Source organism: Raphanus sativus, chromosome 6 (assembly GCF_000801105.2).
Source record: "Raphanus sativus cultivar WK10039 chromosome 6, ASM80110v3, whole genome shotgun sequence".
Taxonomy (NCBI): domain Eukaryota; kingdom Viridiplantae; phylum Streptophyta; class Magnoliopsida; order Brassicales; family Brassicaceae; genus Raphanus; species Raphanus sativus.
In genome coordinates, this window is record NC_079516.1 from 2127582 (window position 1) to 2141985 (window position 14404).

The 14404-nt window shown below is 37.4% G+C and overlaps 2 protein-coding genes and 3 pseudogenes across 2 annotated transcripts; 3 read left to right on the forward strand and 2 right to left on the reverse strand.

Moving 5' to 3' along the window:
* The first annotated feature begins 204 nt into the window (after nt 1-204).
* On the forward strand, nt 205-3397 carry LOC130496844 (putative leucine-rich repeat receptor-like serine/threonine-protein kinase At2g14440; annotated as a pseudogene).
* A 535-nt stretch (nt 3398-3932) lies between these two features.
* LOC108810652 (uncharacterized) lies at nt 3933-5010 on the reverse strand. The gene is made up of 2 exons (XM_018582757.2): nt 4943-5010; nt 3933-4755 (listed from the first exon to the last, which is right to left on the reverse strand). The coding sequence occupies exons 1-2, from the start codon at nt 5008-5010 to the stop codon at nt 4026-4028; spliced, it is 798 nt and encodes a 265-aa protein (XP_018438259.2). The 3' UTR covers nt 3933-4025.
* Nucleotides 5011-5609: 599 nt separating this feature from the next.
* LOC108811419 (uncharacterized) lies at nt 5610-6181 on the forward strand (annotated as a pseudogene).
* Nucleotides 6182-6795: 614 nt separating this feature from the next.
* On the forward strand, nt 6796-8624 carry LOC108809865 (sugar transport protein 6-like; annotated as a pseudogene).
* Nucleotides 8625-10496: 1872 nt separating this feature from the next.
* Nucleotides 10497-14058, reverse strand: LOC108813651 (T-complex protein 1 subunit gamma). Its single transcript, XM_018586270.2, has 13 exons — nt 13899-14058; nt 13753-13814; nt 13586-13658; nt 13109-13176; nt 12944-13013; nt 12700-12768; nt 12535-12606; nt 12361-12434; nt 11495-12157; nt 11295-11420; nt 11116-11220; nt 10941-11015; nt 10497-10865 (listed from the first exon to the last, which is right to left on the reverse strand). The coding sequence occupies exons 1-13, from the start codon at nt 13921-13923 to the stop codon at nt 10680-10682; spliced, it is 1668 nt and encodes a 555-aa protein (XP_018441772.1). The 5' UTR covers nt 13924-14058; the 3' UTR covers nt 10497-10679.
* Nucleotides 14059-14404: the final 346 nt, after the last annotated feature.

A 14404-nucleotide genomic window follows, 5' to 3' on the forward strand; every position in this document is an offset into this window, starting at 1 on the left:
TTCTAGAAGAAAACCAAAAAATGAAAGAACCAAAAAAATACCTAACTTGGAAAACAAATAAAGAGATCACGTCGTCATCTTCAACCTCTCTGACCGCTGTTCTGTTCTGTTTCCCGTGTCCTGTCTGCTTTTTCCTCATTCCTCATCTCTGGAGCTGGAGGGTCAGGTCAACCCCCACCACCCCCTCTTCTTCCAACCGCCGCCATGCCCTATCTCCGCCTCATTTCCTCGCCGTCTTATCTCTCCTCTGCTCCTCCTCTCTCTCAGCCCTCTCCTCCCTCCGGTACGCTCTACATGTCTCTCCCTCTCTCTCTCATTCTCTCTTGTTTCTCATTTTTTTTCTGATTCAGCGATTCTGATCGATTGCGGCGCCTCCACCTCCTCCGTAATCAACAACCGCAAATGGCGATCCGACACGGACCTCCATCTCCGCCGGAAACGTCCAAGAACGTCACCGGACAAGTCCTCGACCAAATCTACTCGACCCTCAGATCCTTCCCTCTTAACCTACGTCGCAAGTTCTGCTACGTCGTCACCGTCTCCCGCGGGTGGAAGTACATGATCAGGACGACGTATTTCTACGGAGGAGTCAACGGGAAAGGACACTCCTCCTCCGGTTTTTTCGATCAGATCGTCGACGGGACGCTCTGGGGAGTCGTCAACACCACGGCCGATTACGCGGACGGTCTTGCTTCTTATTACGAAGGGTGTTTTCTGGCGCAGGGGAAGTCTATAAGCGTGTGCATTGGTTCGAATACGTATACCCACTTCTGATCCGTTTATCTCGGCGTTGGAGGTTGTTAGGCTTGATGGTACTGTTTACAATTCAACTCAGTTCAAAGAGTTTGGGATGAGTCTTGTTGCTAGGCATGCTTTTGGGTACAGTGGACCAATCATCAGGTACAGCTCTTAGAGCTTAGTTGTTTGTAGTGTGAAAGGTTGAATATATTTTTGTATATGAAGGCAATGTAGTCAATACTAGGAATGGTTTTGAGTAGAACCGGTCGTGGACATTGGACATTAGGCAAGTGAAACATTACACTAGTCTCAAATTTTAAGAGAGAAATTTACATAATTCTACTGAGTCAGAAAGTTTGGGCTAAGTCTTGTTGCTAGACATCCTTTTGGTTACAGTGGACCAATCATCAGGTATGGTGCTTTGGAAGCCTCTTAAAGATTAGTGCTTTGTTATAGTAAGAAAAGGTAGAATCTTTTGTATGAAGAAATGGTTTTGAGCAGAACCGGCTTAGACATAGGAAGTGTAACATTGGTCTCTCACCCTAAAATTTAAAGAGAATCTGCATAAACATAAGTTTACAAATTTAAATTAAAATTGTTATGAAATTATTTATAGTCTCCAAAATCTCAGTTTCTGTCCTGCTTTTGAGCTTGCTATTGATATAGTTTACATGCAGTGTGGTTATATAGTATCAGTTTTCCATCCAAACTTTATATTTTTTTACCACTTGACTCATTCTTTTAATCTAAGATATTTGATTCTTGCATGTTTCAGTTGTAGTATATTGTTTCTTTCAGAGTTTCTCTTGTTAATCTATATAAGCTTTTAAATATATGTTGCTTCCAGGTTTCCAGATGATGAGTTTGATAGGTTTTTGGGAGCCATACTCTCTAAACTCTACAGTACCAAACAATCGAAAACTAGAAGTTTCTGGTTTCTGGAACCTCCCTCCTTCTAGGATATTCAACACGGATCTAAGAGCTAACCAGGTCCAACCTCTGGAGTTCACATGGCCACCAATGCCCTTGAAAAACTCCTTTACTATATCGCCCTATACTTCGCTCATGACTCTGATTCGTTGGGAGATGGAACCAGAGTCTTTGATGTCTCTGTGAATGGTATAGCGTATTATAAAGACCTCTCTGTCACTCCAGCTGGTTCGGTTATATTTGCTAGCAGGTGGCCTCTTGAAGGTCTCACAAACGTTGACTCTGACTCCTGCAAGTGGCTCAACGCTTGCACCTCTTGTCAACGGTGGTGAAATGTTTGAGTTGATATCTATTGGAGGGAAAACGCTTGTTCGAGATGGTATGACTGTTAGTTTTGATAAGCACCCATTAGCTGGTGATTAACAATGCTGGCTTTTTGTTTTTTTTTTATTAATGCAGCGACTGCTCTGAATGCTATTAAAAGAAGTTTCAAAAACGTACCAGTTGATTGGAACGGAGATCCTTGTATGCCTAAGAACTACTCGTGGAGTGGTGTTACCTGCTCTCATGGCCCTCGATTCGCATAGTAGCTTTGTGAGTTTGGAATGTCGTCTGTGTTTTTGTTTATGCATTAGTTTTGAAAATATTCTAATCCATTGTTGTTCACAGGAACTTAACTAGTATGGGACTTTCAGGTTCACTTGCACCTCAAGTTGCCAAGTTAACAGCATTGTCCTCCATGTAAGGAACTTTGACAAGTGAACAGTTAGTGTTTATGCCTTAAACGTCAAAAACATTACTTGATATTTTTGTGTTCTGAACAGTTGGCTGGGAAATAATTCTCTCTCGGGAAGTATACCTGACTTCACTTCACTCAAGTTTCTGGAATCAGTGTAAGCAGCTAATTCTTATGTGGCAATTGAACACAGAGAGAGACATATAAGCTAATCTCATCACTTTTCCTTGTAGGCACTTGGAAGACAACAGTTTCAGTGGAACTTTTCCTTCATTCTTCGGTGGAGTGCCACACTTGCGAGAGCTGTAAGTTTCAAAGTCTCGTATTACTTATATACAGTCCTTTGGTTACTCTAGATGTGCATATTGTCTGCTTCTTCTGGTCAAGATTCTTGCCTTGTGGATGGAAAAGACATTACACCTTTTGTCTTTTTAGCTTTACTTTTTTAAGATTCAAAGGCCATACATAGTAAACAATGCACTATATTCTCATGTCCATAGCTTTACTTCAACCATTGCATTGTCCCGATTTTCTTGCCATGGGGATGAATTTCTGACTTTAGGATTTTTTTCTTTTTTTTTTTTTTCGGTGAATCATTAGGTTCTTGCAAAACAATAACCTAACTGGCAAGGTTCCTAGCAAACTTCTTCAGAAGCCAGGACTTGAGCTAAGGTAAGCTATCAAAACTCCAGGAATGGTTTTGACCGTTCAAATCTGACCTTTGAATTGGCTAATACAACTAACTCGCTGATGCTTTATTACTTCAGGGTTTCTGGTAATCCCTTTTTGACTCAACCACCACGTTGATTCAGCCCTTTTAAGAAGAAGAAGAGGACAATGATTTGAGTTTGTGTTATAGTTTTGTAAATTAGAAGCCTCTCACGTGTACAATCCTACTTTAACATATATCTGATGAAATGCTTCATTCTTTTATTACTTACTTTGGGGGACAAGGGAATACTGATTGCATATGTTGTGTAATGAAAAACAAAATACATCATTGTTGTATTATGAATCTTTGTGATAAACTGAGTTTATGTGATGATTCTCAACTATATCCTTTCTCACCCGGATTCAGACTTGTAGATATTCTTTAGATCAAATATCTATCAATATGTCACAAGAGTACAAGAGATATATGAATAAGGAGAGCTGTAAGTCTGTAAAAAGTGGAGCCTGGTTCAAAAATGGTGAAGCAGAATCAATTGGTGCAGGGAAAAGTAAATTTGAGAAAACATCTGAATCTTGCATGTGCCCATCAGTATTTCATCATCATTAACTAACAAACTTTTTTTTATATCTGCTCTTTCTATCTCATGGATCATCTTTTTTTTCTTTTGTTATTGTCATTTATTCTTTTGTCTCCAACATTTCACATCTCTAACATACAACATATCTAACACACATCATCTGTTGATAATGACATGCTTTTGGATCCAGAACACATGAATATATCTTTACTAAAATATCTTAACACTCTCACACATTAGATCTCAACTTATAAAACAAAAAAAAATACACCTAAAAATGCTTAATCACATGCATTAGAGTTACATATCACATGATAATCCGAACTAATCAACCAATAATAAGATGTGTCAAATCAAAAGATTCCAACTTTTCAAGTGATTTTCTCTACTCTGTTCTTCCTAAGAGCAAGCGGAAACAGAGGACGCAGCGGAACAGAGGATTTAGAAGGAGTGCAAACAGGAACATGCATCATCGGCCTTATCCTCATACTCGTCGATCTCGTCCTCTCTAATCCTTTCTTACCTCTCTTACCTTCTTTCTCCTCTCTCTTCGCCGCCGCTTCCTCCAGCGAGCTCGATGATGACGTGGACGACGACGGAGACAGAGACGACCTGGAGCTCCTCTGTTTCTTCAAACGCAGAAGCTCTTTCCAAAGAACTGTGCATTTCGGAGGACGAGGAGATGGATCTTCATCTATTAACCAGCTCACTCTGTTCCTATTGTTGTTATTCTCATGATCTTGATTCTTCTTCATCACTTCCACTTTACGATTCTCTTCTTCTTCTTCGTTGGTCCTCAAGTTAACGTTTTTAAGCTTCTCCGAGTGCTTTTCTTGCCAGAAAGGAATCAACTTTCCTTCGGAGAAGAGCTCGTCGGCGGTGTGCATCCTCTGTGGACTCGCATTCTCCGAAAAGAACTCAAAGTCGGAGACTTTCACTGACCCTTTGACGACTTCTTTCTCTAGCTCTTTACATGTTACAGGGCTGATACAGAAGAAATCTCCACCGTCTGAGAAAGAGATACGAGGTCCGATCAACGGTGGTGATTCAGTCTTTGAAACCGCCTCTAAACCATATCTTCTACCTATAAACTCCGGAGTACTACGTCAGAATGTGTGAGCAAATCGTGATATAGATGTGTAGATGATTTGGTTTGTGTCTGCTAGTGGTGGATGATGAAGACAATATGTAAATGAAACAGAGGGGAGAGAGGTCTTAAAAGGAGAAACAGAGTGGAATTCATAGTTAATTATAATTAATTTTAAGTAAAATGAGTTTAGAATAGTACTAGTGAGGTGAGGAGGACGACCACATGGATACGTTAGGGGGAGACACAAGGAGACAAATCACAGACATGTAATTAGAGTAATGAGTTTATGAGTATTAAATATTTGAAGTATAGAGACGGGCAATGCAACTGCAAAATTATAGAGTGATTAAAATCTTGCAGCGATCGAGATTGAATTTACAAGAAAAGAATGGTCGGTCAATGGGAGGTGGGACTTAAAACGAGAGAGTGCATGAAGGAGGGTAATAAAACAGCTAACAAATATGTCGGAACATGATCATCGTGAACAGCCAATCATACTTTAAATTATTTTTTACCAATGGACAATAATCTGCTACCATTTTCATACCATCCCTTAAACTATTTTGGATCTCGTATATAAGTTATGGATGCAATAAAACCAAGAAAATCTTTAAAAACAATGGGTCAAAGTATCCGTTTGTTGTCTCAAAAAGAGAAGATATATTAAGCTAAGGAAATCAAATCTGCCTAATTAAAAAACCTCCACCTTAATTACTGTCATCCATTGAATACAATGATCACATATCCGATGAATACAATTATGTTTAGCTGTCCTTGTATGAAACTCTATTATAAAATAGTATACTAGCTCTGTAAACATTTTTAGATAAACAAAAGCAATCCATATAACATCACTATAATAGTCATGACCAAACTACGCATTTGCTACTTAGTTTCTGGAGTCATTTGCATCCTCTTCATCACCTTCATGATCACCTTGGTTCTTGCTCAAACCGTGTTCAAACCAAAACATCCTACTACAAACCGTATCTTCAACTGTCGAAAGCGTATCCACATATGTATCACCAGCGCTTGATGTCCAGCTAAATTTTACTCTTACACTTCAGATGCTTATGACGAATCCCAACCTTGCTGATTTTGAATACAATACGGTGGAAAATTTGGTTTACTACAGAGATATTCTAGTGGGAAATCTCACTCTTCCTTCGACTACACTCCCAGCCAAAGGCTCGGCGCTTTTGCCATGTCCTCTAGTACTTCAGATAGATAAATTCGTTGCAGATTTAGGTGATATTTTGCAAGATGTATTGCAAAGAAAAATTGTGATAGAGACGAAGGCACACATGCCCGGAAAAATCACAGTGTTGGGAATCTTTAAGGCACATTTTAAATACAGTATCCCATTGTAAACTCGTACTTAGCTTTCCTTCAATGGAAGTGGAGATGCAAGTGTGTGAGCTTGACACTAAGCTATAAAACATTGATGTTTACTCCGGTAAACATGGGCTTAGTAGGGAAGAGTAATTTTCATGTAATCATATACTTGATTGTTTTTTTTTTCATTTTGGACTCTGAATCTGGATGTTTGTTTAAGTTATTTCCACATGATTCAAAGTGATAATAAGGATGAATTAGGAAAGTACCCAAATGATAGAATAATCAAATCCAAAACATTTAGCTGAGTATACATATTACATAAAATTATTATGAAACGTTCAAATATGGTTTTATTGAATATGTGATTCAAAAATAAGTGGGGAAAGAGAAAAACAAGATCATTATCCAAGACAAAACAAAAAGGATTTACAGACCATACAATAACCGTAGATCTCGCCTCTGCTATTTTGGAAACACGATCCCATTTTTAGACAAGTTTGGATCTCAGTTTTGGTCTGAGACTCTGTGACATGTCTTATAAATATGCGGTTTCCTCCCATCTTCTATCCATCAGTGTCTATCATTTCAAGCAGTGTCTCTGTCTCATTCTTCAGTTTCCTTCATGTTTTATCTTTAGCTTAAACAGACACATAACACATATACAAACAGTTTGACATATATTTAGTTTTAGTGGTGGTAGTTTTTGATCGAACATGGCTGTTGTTGTATCAAGCGGGAATGCTCCGGCTTTCAAAGCCAAGATGACTGTCTATGTCTTTGTGTGCGTCGTAATTGCCGCTTTCGGCGGTTTGATCTTCGGTTACGACATTGGAATATCCGGTTTACTCTCTTTCTCTGTATCTGTTTTCACCTTACTTGTGTTTCAAGGAAACAAAACTCCAAAGCCTAACTTGTGTAGTAAGTTACCTTTTCTTGATTTTTCTTTAACCTAACGTTAATGATTTTAAAGGTGGAGTTACGGCGATGGACGATTTCTTGAAGAAGTTTTTTCCCCACGGTGTGGGAGAAGAAGCAGCACGTTCATGAGAACAATTACTGCAAGTATGATAACCAGTTCTTGCAGCTATTCACATCGTCTCTTTACCTAGCCGCCCTAGTGGCCAGCTTCTTGGCTTCAGCCGTATGTTCCAAACTTGGAAGGAAACCCACTATGCAGTTTGCTTCTGTCTTCTTCTTGATCGGTGTCGGGCTAACCGCAGGAGCCGTTAACATCTTTATGTTGATCATTGGAAGAATCTTGCTTGGCTTCGGTGTAGGCTTCGGCAATCAGGTAGGTATATAAATCTTACTTGCTCTGCAAGATCTCTAGAAATGACCTAACATTGTTTGTATCCACCTTAAATTTTCAGGCAGTGCCGCTTTTCCTGTCGGAGATTGCTCCGGCTCAGCTCAGGGGAGGTCTCAACATTGTATTCCAACTCATGGTCACTATTGGAATCTTTATTGCCAACCTTGTCAATTACTTCACTGCCACGGTTCACCCTAACGGATGGCGTATTGCTCTCGGTGGAGCTGCAGTACCAGCCATTATCCTCCTCTTCGGTTCATTCATCATCTGCGAGACTCCCACGAGCCTCATCGAGCGCAACAAGAACGAAGAAGGCAAAGAAGCCCTAAGGAAGATCAGAGGAGTTGAAGATATAAATGAGGAGTATGAATCTATCGTCCATGCATGCGAAATCGCGAGTCAAGTCAAGGATCCTTACAGGAAACTGTTAAAGCCAGCGAGTCGCCCACCTTTCATCATCGGAATGCTTCTACAACTTTTCCAGCAGTTTACAGGAATCAATGCCATTATGTTCTACGCACCGGTCTTGTTCCAGACCGTTGGCTTTGGAAGTGATGCAGCTCTTCTCTCTGCTGTTATCACCGGAGTAATCAATGTTCTCAGTACGTTCGTCGGGATTTACCTCGTCGACAGAACCGGACGGAGATTCCTTCTTCTCCAATCTTCCGTTCACATGCTCATTTGTCAGGTAGGTATCTTGCTTCACAAGTAATCCTCTAAAACAAAAATCTTGAAGTAGGTATCTTCCTTCACAAGTAATCCTCTAAGACTAACAAACTCTTGTAACAGTTGATCATTGGAATCATTCTAGCGAAAGACTTGGGCACCACGGGATCACTAGGGAAGCCACAAGCCTTAGTGGTTGTGATCTTTGTGTGCGTTTACGTGATGGGTTTCGCGTGGTCATGGGGACCTTTAGGATGGCTGATTCCTAGCGAGACGTTTCCTCTAGAAACTCGAACTGCAGGATTCGCTGTTGCGGTCTCGTGCAACATGTTCTTCACCTTTGTGATCGCGCAGGCTTTCTTGTCGATGCTTTGCGGGATGAGATCGGGGATTTTCTTCTTCTTCAGCGCTTGGATCATAGTGATGGGACTGTTTGCGATGTTCTTCGTACCGGAAACTAAAGGAGTCGCTATTGATGACATGAGGGAGAGAGTGTGGAAGCCACATTGGTTCTGGAAGAGGTATATGCTTGCTGAGGATGATGACGTGGAGAAGAGAACTGAATGAAACCAAATGTATTTTGTGTGTTTTTTTTCTGTTTCTTTTTCTTGTTGATGTTTGAATTTTTTTGTTACTTCTTTTGTTTATGTGAGAACATAGAGTGTAATAAGACCAACTTGTATATTCAGGTTAGGTATTTTATTCCATGAAAATTTTCCTCAAAATCTATAAGTAACTTATGCACAGTTTTATTTTTTGTAGTAGAATTCTGTGTTTCAAAATAGAGTTCATGTTTATGTTTCGAAATAGAGTTGCATGTTTTTGTTGTAGGGTTTTATGTTTTTGCAGAAAACTACTATTCTATCCATTTCACAAAGATAAAAGTTTTGAAAAAGAATTAGTTTCACTAAGATAGAAATTTTATGTTTTTATGAAATTATTATTTAGTTATAGTAAATTGTAACTTTCAGAAAAAAAAATAATTGAGTTACTATTGATTTAACTTTATTGAAAACTAATATTTAAAAAAATTATGATTTTTTTTCCAAAATTAATGTGTTTTCCTAATAGTGGGATAAAGGTAAATTTTACTTTTTCTGTAATAAAATTCAGTTTTTTTTTTAAATTTACCTTTTCTGTAATAAAATTCAGTTTTTTTTGTCATCAACATTACATCAACATTACACTTCAGCTTTCTTCTACTAGAATTCTAAGTTTGTGTGCTAGTTATTATGTAGTAGAATTCTATGTTTTTGTAGTAAAATCATATGTTTTTATTAGCTGGACCAAGTGAAGCAATACCAAACTATCAAATTTAGATTGTCTTAAATAAACCATAAATCATAAACCTTCTCCTGATACCAACCAAGATTCATCACTCACTTAACCTCAAAATCTTGTCTAGCCAACTTAAAATGCAAAATCATAAGACTATCTATATCCGTTTTTAGAACAAATTCGATGTTTTTGAAATAAATTTAGTTTTTCTGTTATAAAATTATAAATCTGTGTACTAATTATATAATAGAATTCTATTTCTTTTTCTCTAGTATGATCCTAATGTTTTGATTTGATGTACCAAAGGCAGCAACACCAGACAAGCAAAGCAACACAAGACAAGCAAACTTAGATTATGCTAAAATATATCGTAAATCATAAACTTTCTGGTGATACCAAGATTCAACATTCACTTAACCTCAAAATCTTGTCTAACCAAATCAAATGAAAACTCATAAGTTCCTAGTGGTAATATGTTGTATTAGAATTGATTTACCATAAAAAATTACAATTTAATGTAATTTTAGTAAAAGTTATGTGGTAAAAACTATAGATGAAATGAGTTCATTGTATTTGATTTACTAAACTTTTAAAATAACTAACCGGTAACATTTTGATGTATTTTAATTTAAAATAATATTTATTATGGATTTAGTAAAATAGCTGAAAATATAAAATATGTAATAAAAATTAAAGAAATATACTTAACCATATATATATATATATTTTTATTATAGCAAAGGTGGTTATATATATACATATAATTTTTAGTTACCAAACATAGCTAACTTCTAAAATTAAAGAAATAATTTTGTTTAAATAATAAAATCAAATAAGAATATTTATAAAGATCTTTGACTAACTAATTTAAAAGATTTATTTTCTTAAAAAAATGGTTTAGAAACAGAAAGAAAGTAAACGTGAGAAATGATTGCCAAGCAATTAAAACATTAATTTGTTTAAAAAAAACTGCAAGTAACCGTAAAATAATTGATATAAAACAAAATTCTTTCAGAAAACAAAATAACTACTACCTACATACGATTTTGCTTGAGGTTGATTAATTATTTGAGTTACCAATTTTACAAAAGAGATCATTCAAAATTGTACCTCAAATATAACACATTAACTCGAACATAAACTCAAAAAAAAAAAGAATCATGATTGGTAAAATTTTTGAATTATAGTCTAGATCAAACTTAATCAATAGTAAATCAAGTCACCAATAAAAGCCATAAAATACTAAAGGTACTGTCAAGTTTCACAAACATTTCAAAATTCAAACTAAAATAGCAAAAAAGACAAAAAAGGAAAGAAGTTTATGTTGGTGGAGAGCAAAATTTTCTAGTCAGGAAGTATTTGCTCGTTGTCTGCATCTCCTTCTGTCTCAATGGTAGGCTTTGAAGGTCCAGCTCCTGGAGCTTGCTTCTTCTTGATACCACTCACTATATCATCAATCCTCAGAAGCATACACGCCGCTTCAATCGCTGTCTTAAACGTTTGAGCCTTCACATTGTACGCATCCCATATCTAATCACAAAAGTTCAAAGTGTTAAAAAAACAAAGTCTCAAACACCACAAAGCACAGCTCTCTTTATTCTTTACCTTGCTCTCTTTCATGTCAGCTATTGCACCAGTGTTTCCATCGATTCCAGTCCAGGCATTCTCACCATTTGCATGCTAAATACCAAAAAAAACACCAAAAGATTCAATCAATGAGAGAAACATTCAGTAACAGAAAATGTCAGATAAGAAAACACAATGGTAGACGAAAGGGTACCTTTCCTTGCAGTGCTGTCATAGTTCTGATCACGTTAACTCCACAGTTCTGTGCTAGAGTACGCGGAATAGCCTCAAAAGCTATAGCAGCTGCTTCATAAGGCCACTGTTTCAGTAACAATCAAGCATTAGAGATCCCATTCAACGTTAACAAGATTATAACTACAGGCAAAGAGCAACCTTTTCGATTCCTTCAATCGTTGCACTCTTCTGTTTTAAAGTGGCGGAAACGGTTAATTCAGTGGCTCCTCCACCAGGAACAAGCTTTGGGTTCTTGATGATGTTTCTTGAAACAGACATGGCATCCTGTAGGAAGAAGAATGTTATCAGGCATCAAGTTCTTAACTCATTTAAATGTTTAGTAAATATCATTCACGCACCTGAAGATTTCTTTCAACTTCGTTGAGAAGATCTTTACTTGGTCCTCTTAAGAGCACAGTGCATGCTTTGGGTTCTTTGCAATCAACAACGAAGGCAAAGAAATCATCTCCTATTTTCTTGACCTCAAACAAGCCAGCGCCAGTACCAACATCAGACTCTTGAAGTTCGTCAGGCCTGTTCACAATCACAGCACCACACGCCTTAGCGATTCTGTTGTTATCCGTCTTTCTCAGCCTCCGAATCGCACTAACTCCAGCTTTACTGAAGTAGTGACATGCCAAGTCACTGAGTCCCTTCTCTGTGATGACCAGATCCGGTTTGAACTTTAGTATTTGCACGCAGATGTTCTCGATGTACTCCTCTTCGAGTTTCAGCAGAATTTCCCAGTCCTCTTCTCTGACCAACTCGGCATTTGTTTGGTTTTCACCTTTCTTGTACTCGAGGGGACAGTCGAGAAGAATAATCCGTGGGTTGACGATCTTTCTCTTCATTTTACCAGGAGCAACTACGTCTTTGTTGAACATGACTCCTTTGAGAACTTTGGAGTCTTCCAACTGGCCACCAGGAACCTTCTCAACCTTGATGTATTTTTTGATATCCACTTCCCTCAATCCTTGTCCAAGATCAACACCAACAGTAGTTGTGGCGTCAATAGCCAAATCCTATAAGAGCCAGATATATTAGTATTAGAACATGAGTACACGAACTTAGTATGTAGCTTCTATATGTGCAGATGAGGAAATGTGTTTGTGTCTTATAACTTTACAGCGGCTTATTATGCAGTCTAAAAAAACACATATGGTTAAACCGTAAAATCCAACATGTGACGTATAAGGACAGACTCTTTACTAGTTAAAGTACTCACAGCAATTAGATCTCCAAACTGGCTGGTGAATTTTGTTCCTATGCAGCTCTTGACTAATCCTAGTACTGTTCCACCTGCAATATAAACATTTTTTTAATTAATAAACATGAGTAATTAGCGACATCGATCCACTTGGCAGAAAAATATAAATAGCGATGAAAGAAGTGGACTTACGGTCATTCACATCGATTGTCATGGCAATCTTGTCAAGAACAGCGATAGCATCCTCTAGAGCCTTATTGTAAGCTGCAGTGAAGAAAACAGTATCCAAAATGAAATACAGGTAAAAAAAACTACAACAGTGTGGAATGGATGGTAGCAAATGATACGCAAGTATACCTCGGCATATGACTGTAGGATGGTAACTCTTTTCAATGAAAGCTTCGGCAACATGTAACATTTCACCAGCTGTTGGAATTAAAAGTAAATGAGTGACAGTAATAGCAGCAGAATATATGTTTGCTTTAAAGTATCAAATCCACAATAAAACATCAAAGCAGTGCCTAGTACACTCTTCAAAATCCAAACCTAGTGGTATACAAAAGATTCAACAAAAAAGAATCATCAGATATGATGTACATACCAAGAACAATAACAGATGTAGTCCCATCACCGACTTCTTCGTCCTGTGTGCGGCTCAGCTCAATCATCGACTGCAATCAACACATACAGAGAGATGACAAACATATCAGAAAAAAGGAACAATTAGAAGGCAGCAAAAACGTTCAAGAACGGGAAGAAGTAAAACCTTAGCTGCAGGGTGAGCAACATCTAGTTCACGCAAAATAGCATTCCCATCATTGGTAACAACAATTCCTGTAAAGATCCATAAACAAAGAGTTTAGCAGATATAAAACACCCATAACCCCAGAAGAAGAGAACAGATCCAAGAAGAAGAAAAAAAACTCAAACAAATAGTAAAATTTCCAAAATGATATTTAGGTTTATGCATAGCTAAACTCAGAAAGTGAAAGCAGAATAGTTTAGAGAAAGAGGGAACTACAAATCTGTAAAAGATTAAATCTTTCAAGAGGCATAAACATTAACCTAATCTAGGGTTTATGTATAAGCTAACTCAGAGACTAAAAAGCAGAAAAAGAGAACTACAAATCTGTAAAGACTGAACCTTTCACAAAGGCATAAACTTTTAACCTAATCTTAGTCTCTTATTAAGATTTATAGAGAAGAGTAAACAACAGTAATAAATAAGAAGATGAAAAGTTACCTCCACCAGCATCAAGAAGCATCTTCAACATAGAGCGAGGACCCAATGTGGTGCGGATGATATCAGCCACAGCCTGTCCAAAAAATCGAACCATAGTGAAAACCAATGATTCAAAAGCAGAGAATGAACCAACAAAAAGGAAAGGACTTTATTATTAATATATTTACCTTGGAAGCTTGAATGTTACCATGGTGAACCTTCGTTCCAGATTCACGTTTCAAAGAGTCCTCTGAAACATTTTTGACGAATCAGTAAAAAGCATTAGTGAGAGTGAGGAAAACCTAATAGAGACGAGATCTGAAGGGTAACTTACTGAGAACGAGAACCGGAGCGTTCATGTTTTTGCGATCTAAGCGTTAAGTGAAAAGAATTGGAATCGGAGGAGAAAGTTTTGCAGCGACGGCGACGGAGCAGATTTGAGAAGTGGAAGGAAGGAAGCTCAATAACAAGGTTGAAGGATGCTATTTGCTTCGCGGCTCTTACTCTCTCCTTTTAGTCTTCAGTTTTTTGAAAAGCCCAAATCTAAACAAAGCCCATAAGCCCAGTTTAAGTTTACTGTGTATTCCAAAATATTTGCCTAGAGTAAATTAATAGCCCATTTTTAGATCATATTTGGAAATGTAACCTTTTTGTAAATTAAACAAATATAAATGTTTCATGTATATACGGATACAAAAAAAAGAATCTAGATTTCAAACCAGTTAAAGTTTAACGCATTAACTAGATCATGACCTGCCGATTTTGCAAACGCGGATTGTATAGGAACTTCCAAATCGAAATATTGTGTTTGAAATGAAAAAAAATTACTAATCATGGTGA

What these genes read in the sequence shown, in the direction of transcription:
- LOC108810652 (XM_018582757.2), bottom strand. Translation starts at nt 5,010, where the DNA reads ATGTCTGTGATTTGTCTCCTTGTGTCTCCCCCTAACGTATCCATGTGG. An exon ending in TCGTCCTCCTCACCTCACTA is followed by an intron (nt 4,756 to 4,942) that starts GTACTATTCTAA and finishes ATTCTGACGTAG; the next exon opens with TACTCCGGAGTTTATAGGTA.
- LOC108813651 (XM_018586270.2), bottom strand. Translation starts at nt 13,923, where the DNA reads ATGAACGCTCCGGTTCTCGTTCTCA. An exon ending in GTAACATTCAAGCTTCCAAG is followed by an intron (nt 13,659 to 13,752) that starts GTAAATATATTA and finishes TTTTTTGGACAG; the next exon opens with GCTGTGGCTGATATCATCCG. An exon ending in CGATTGAAGGAATCGAAAAG is followed by an intron (nt 11,221 to 11,294) that starts GTTGCTCTTTGC and finishes TTACTGAAACAG; the next exon opens with TGGCCTTATGAAGCAGCTGC.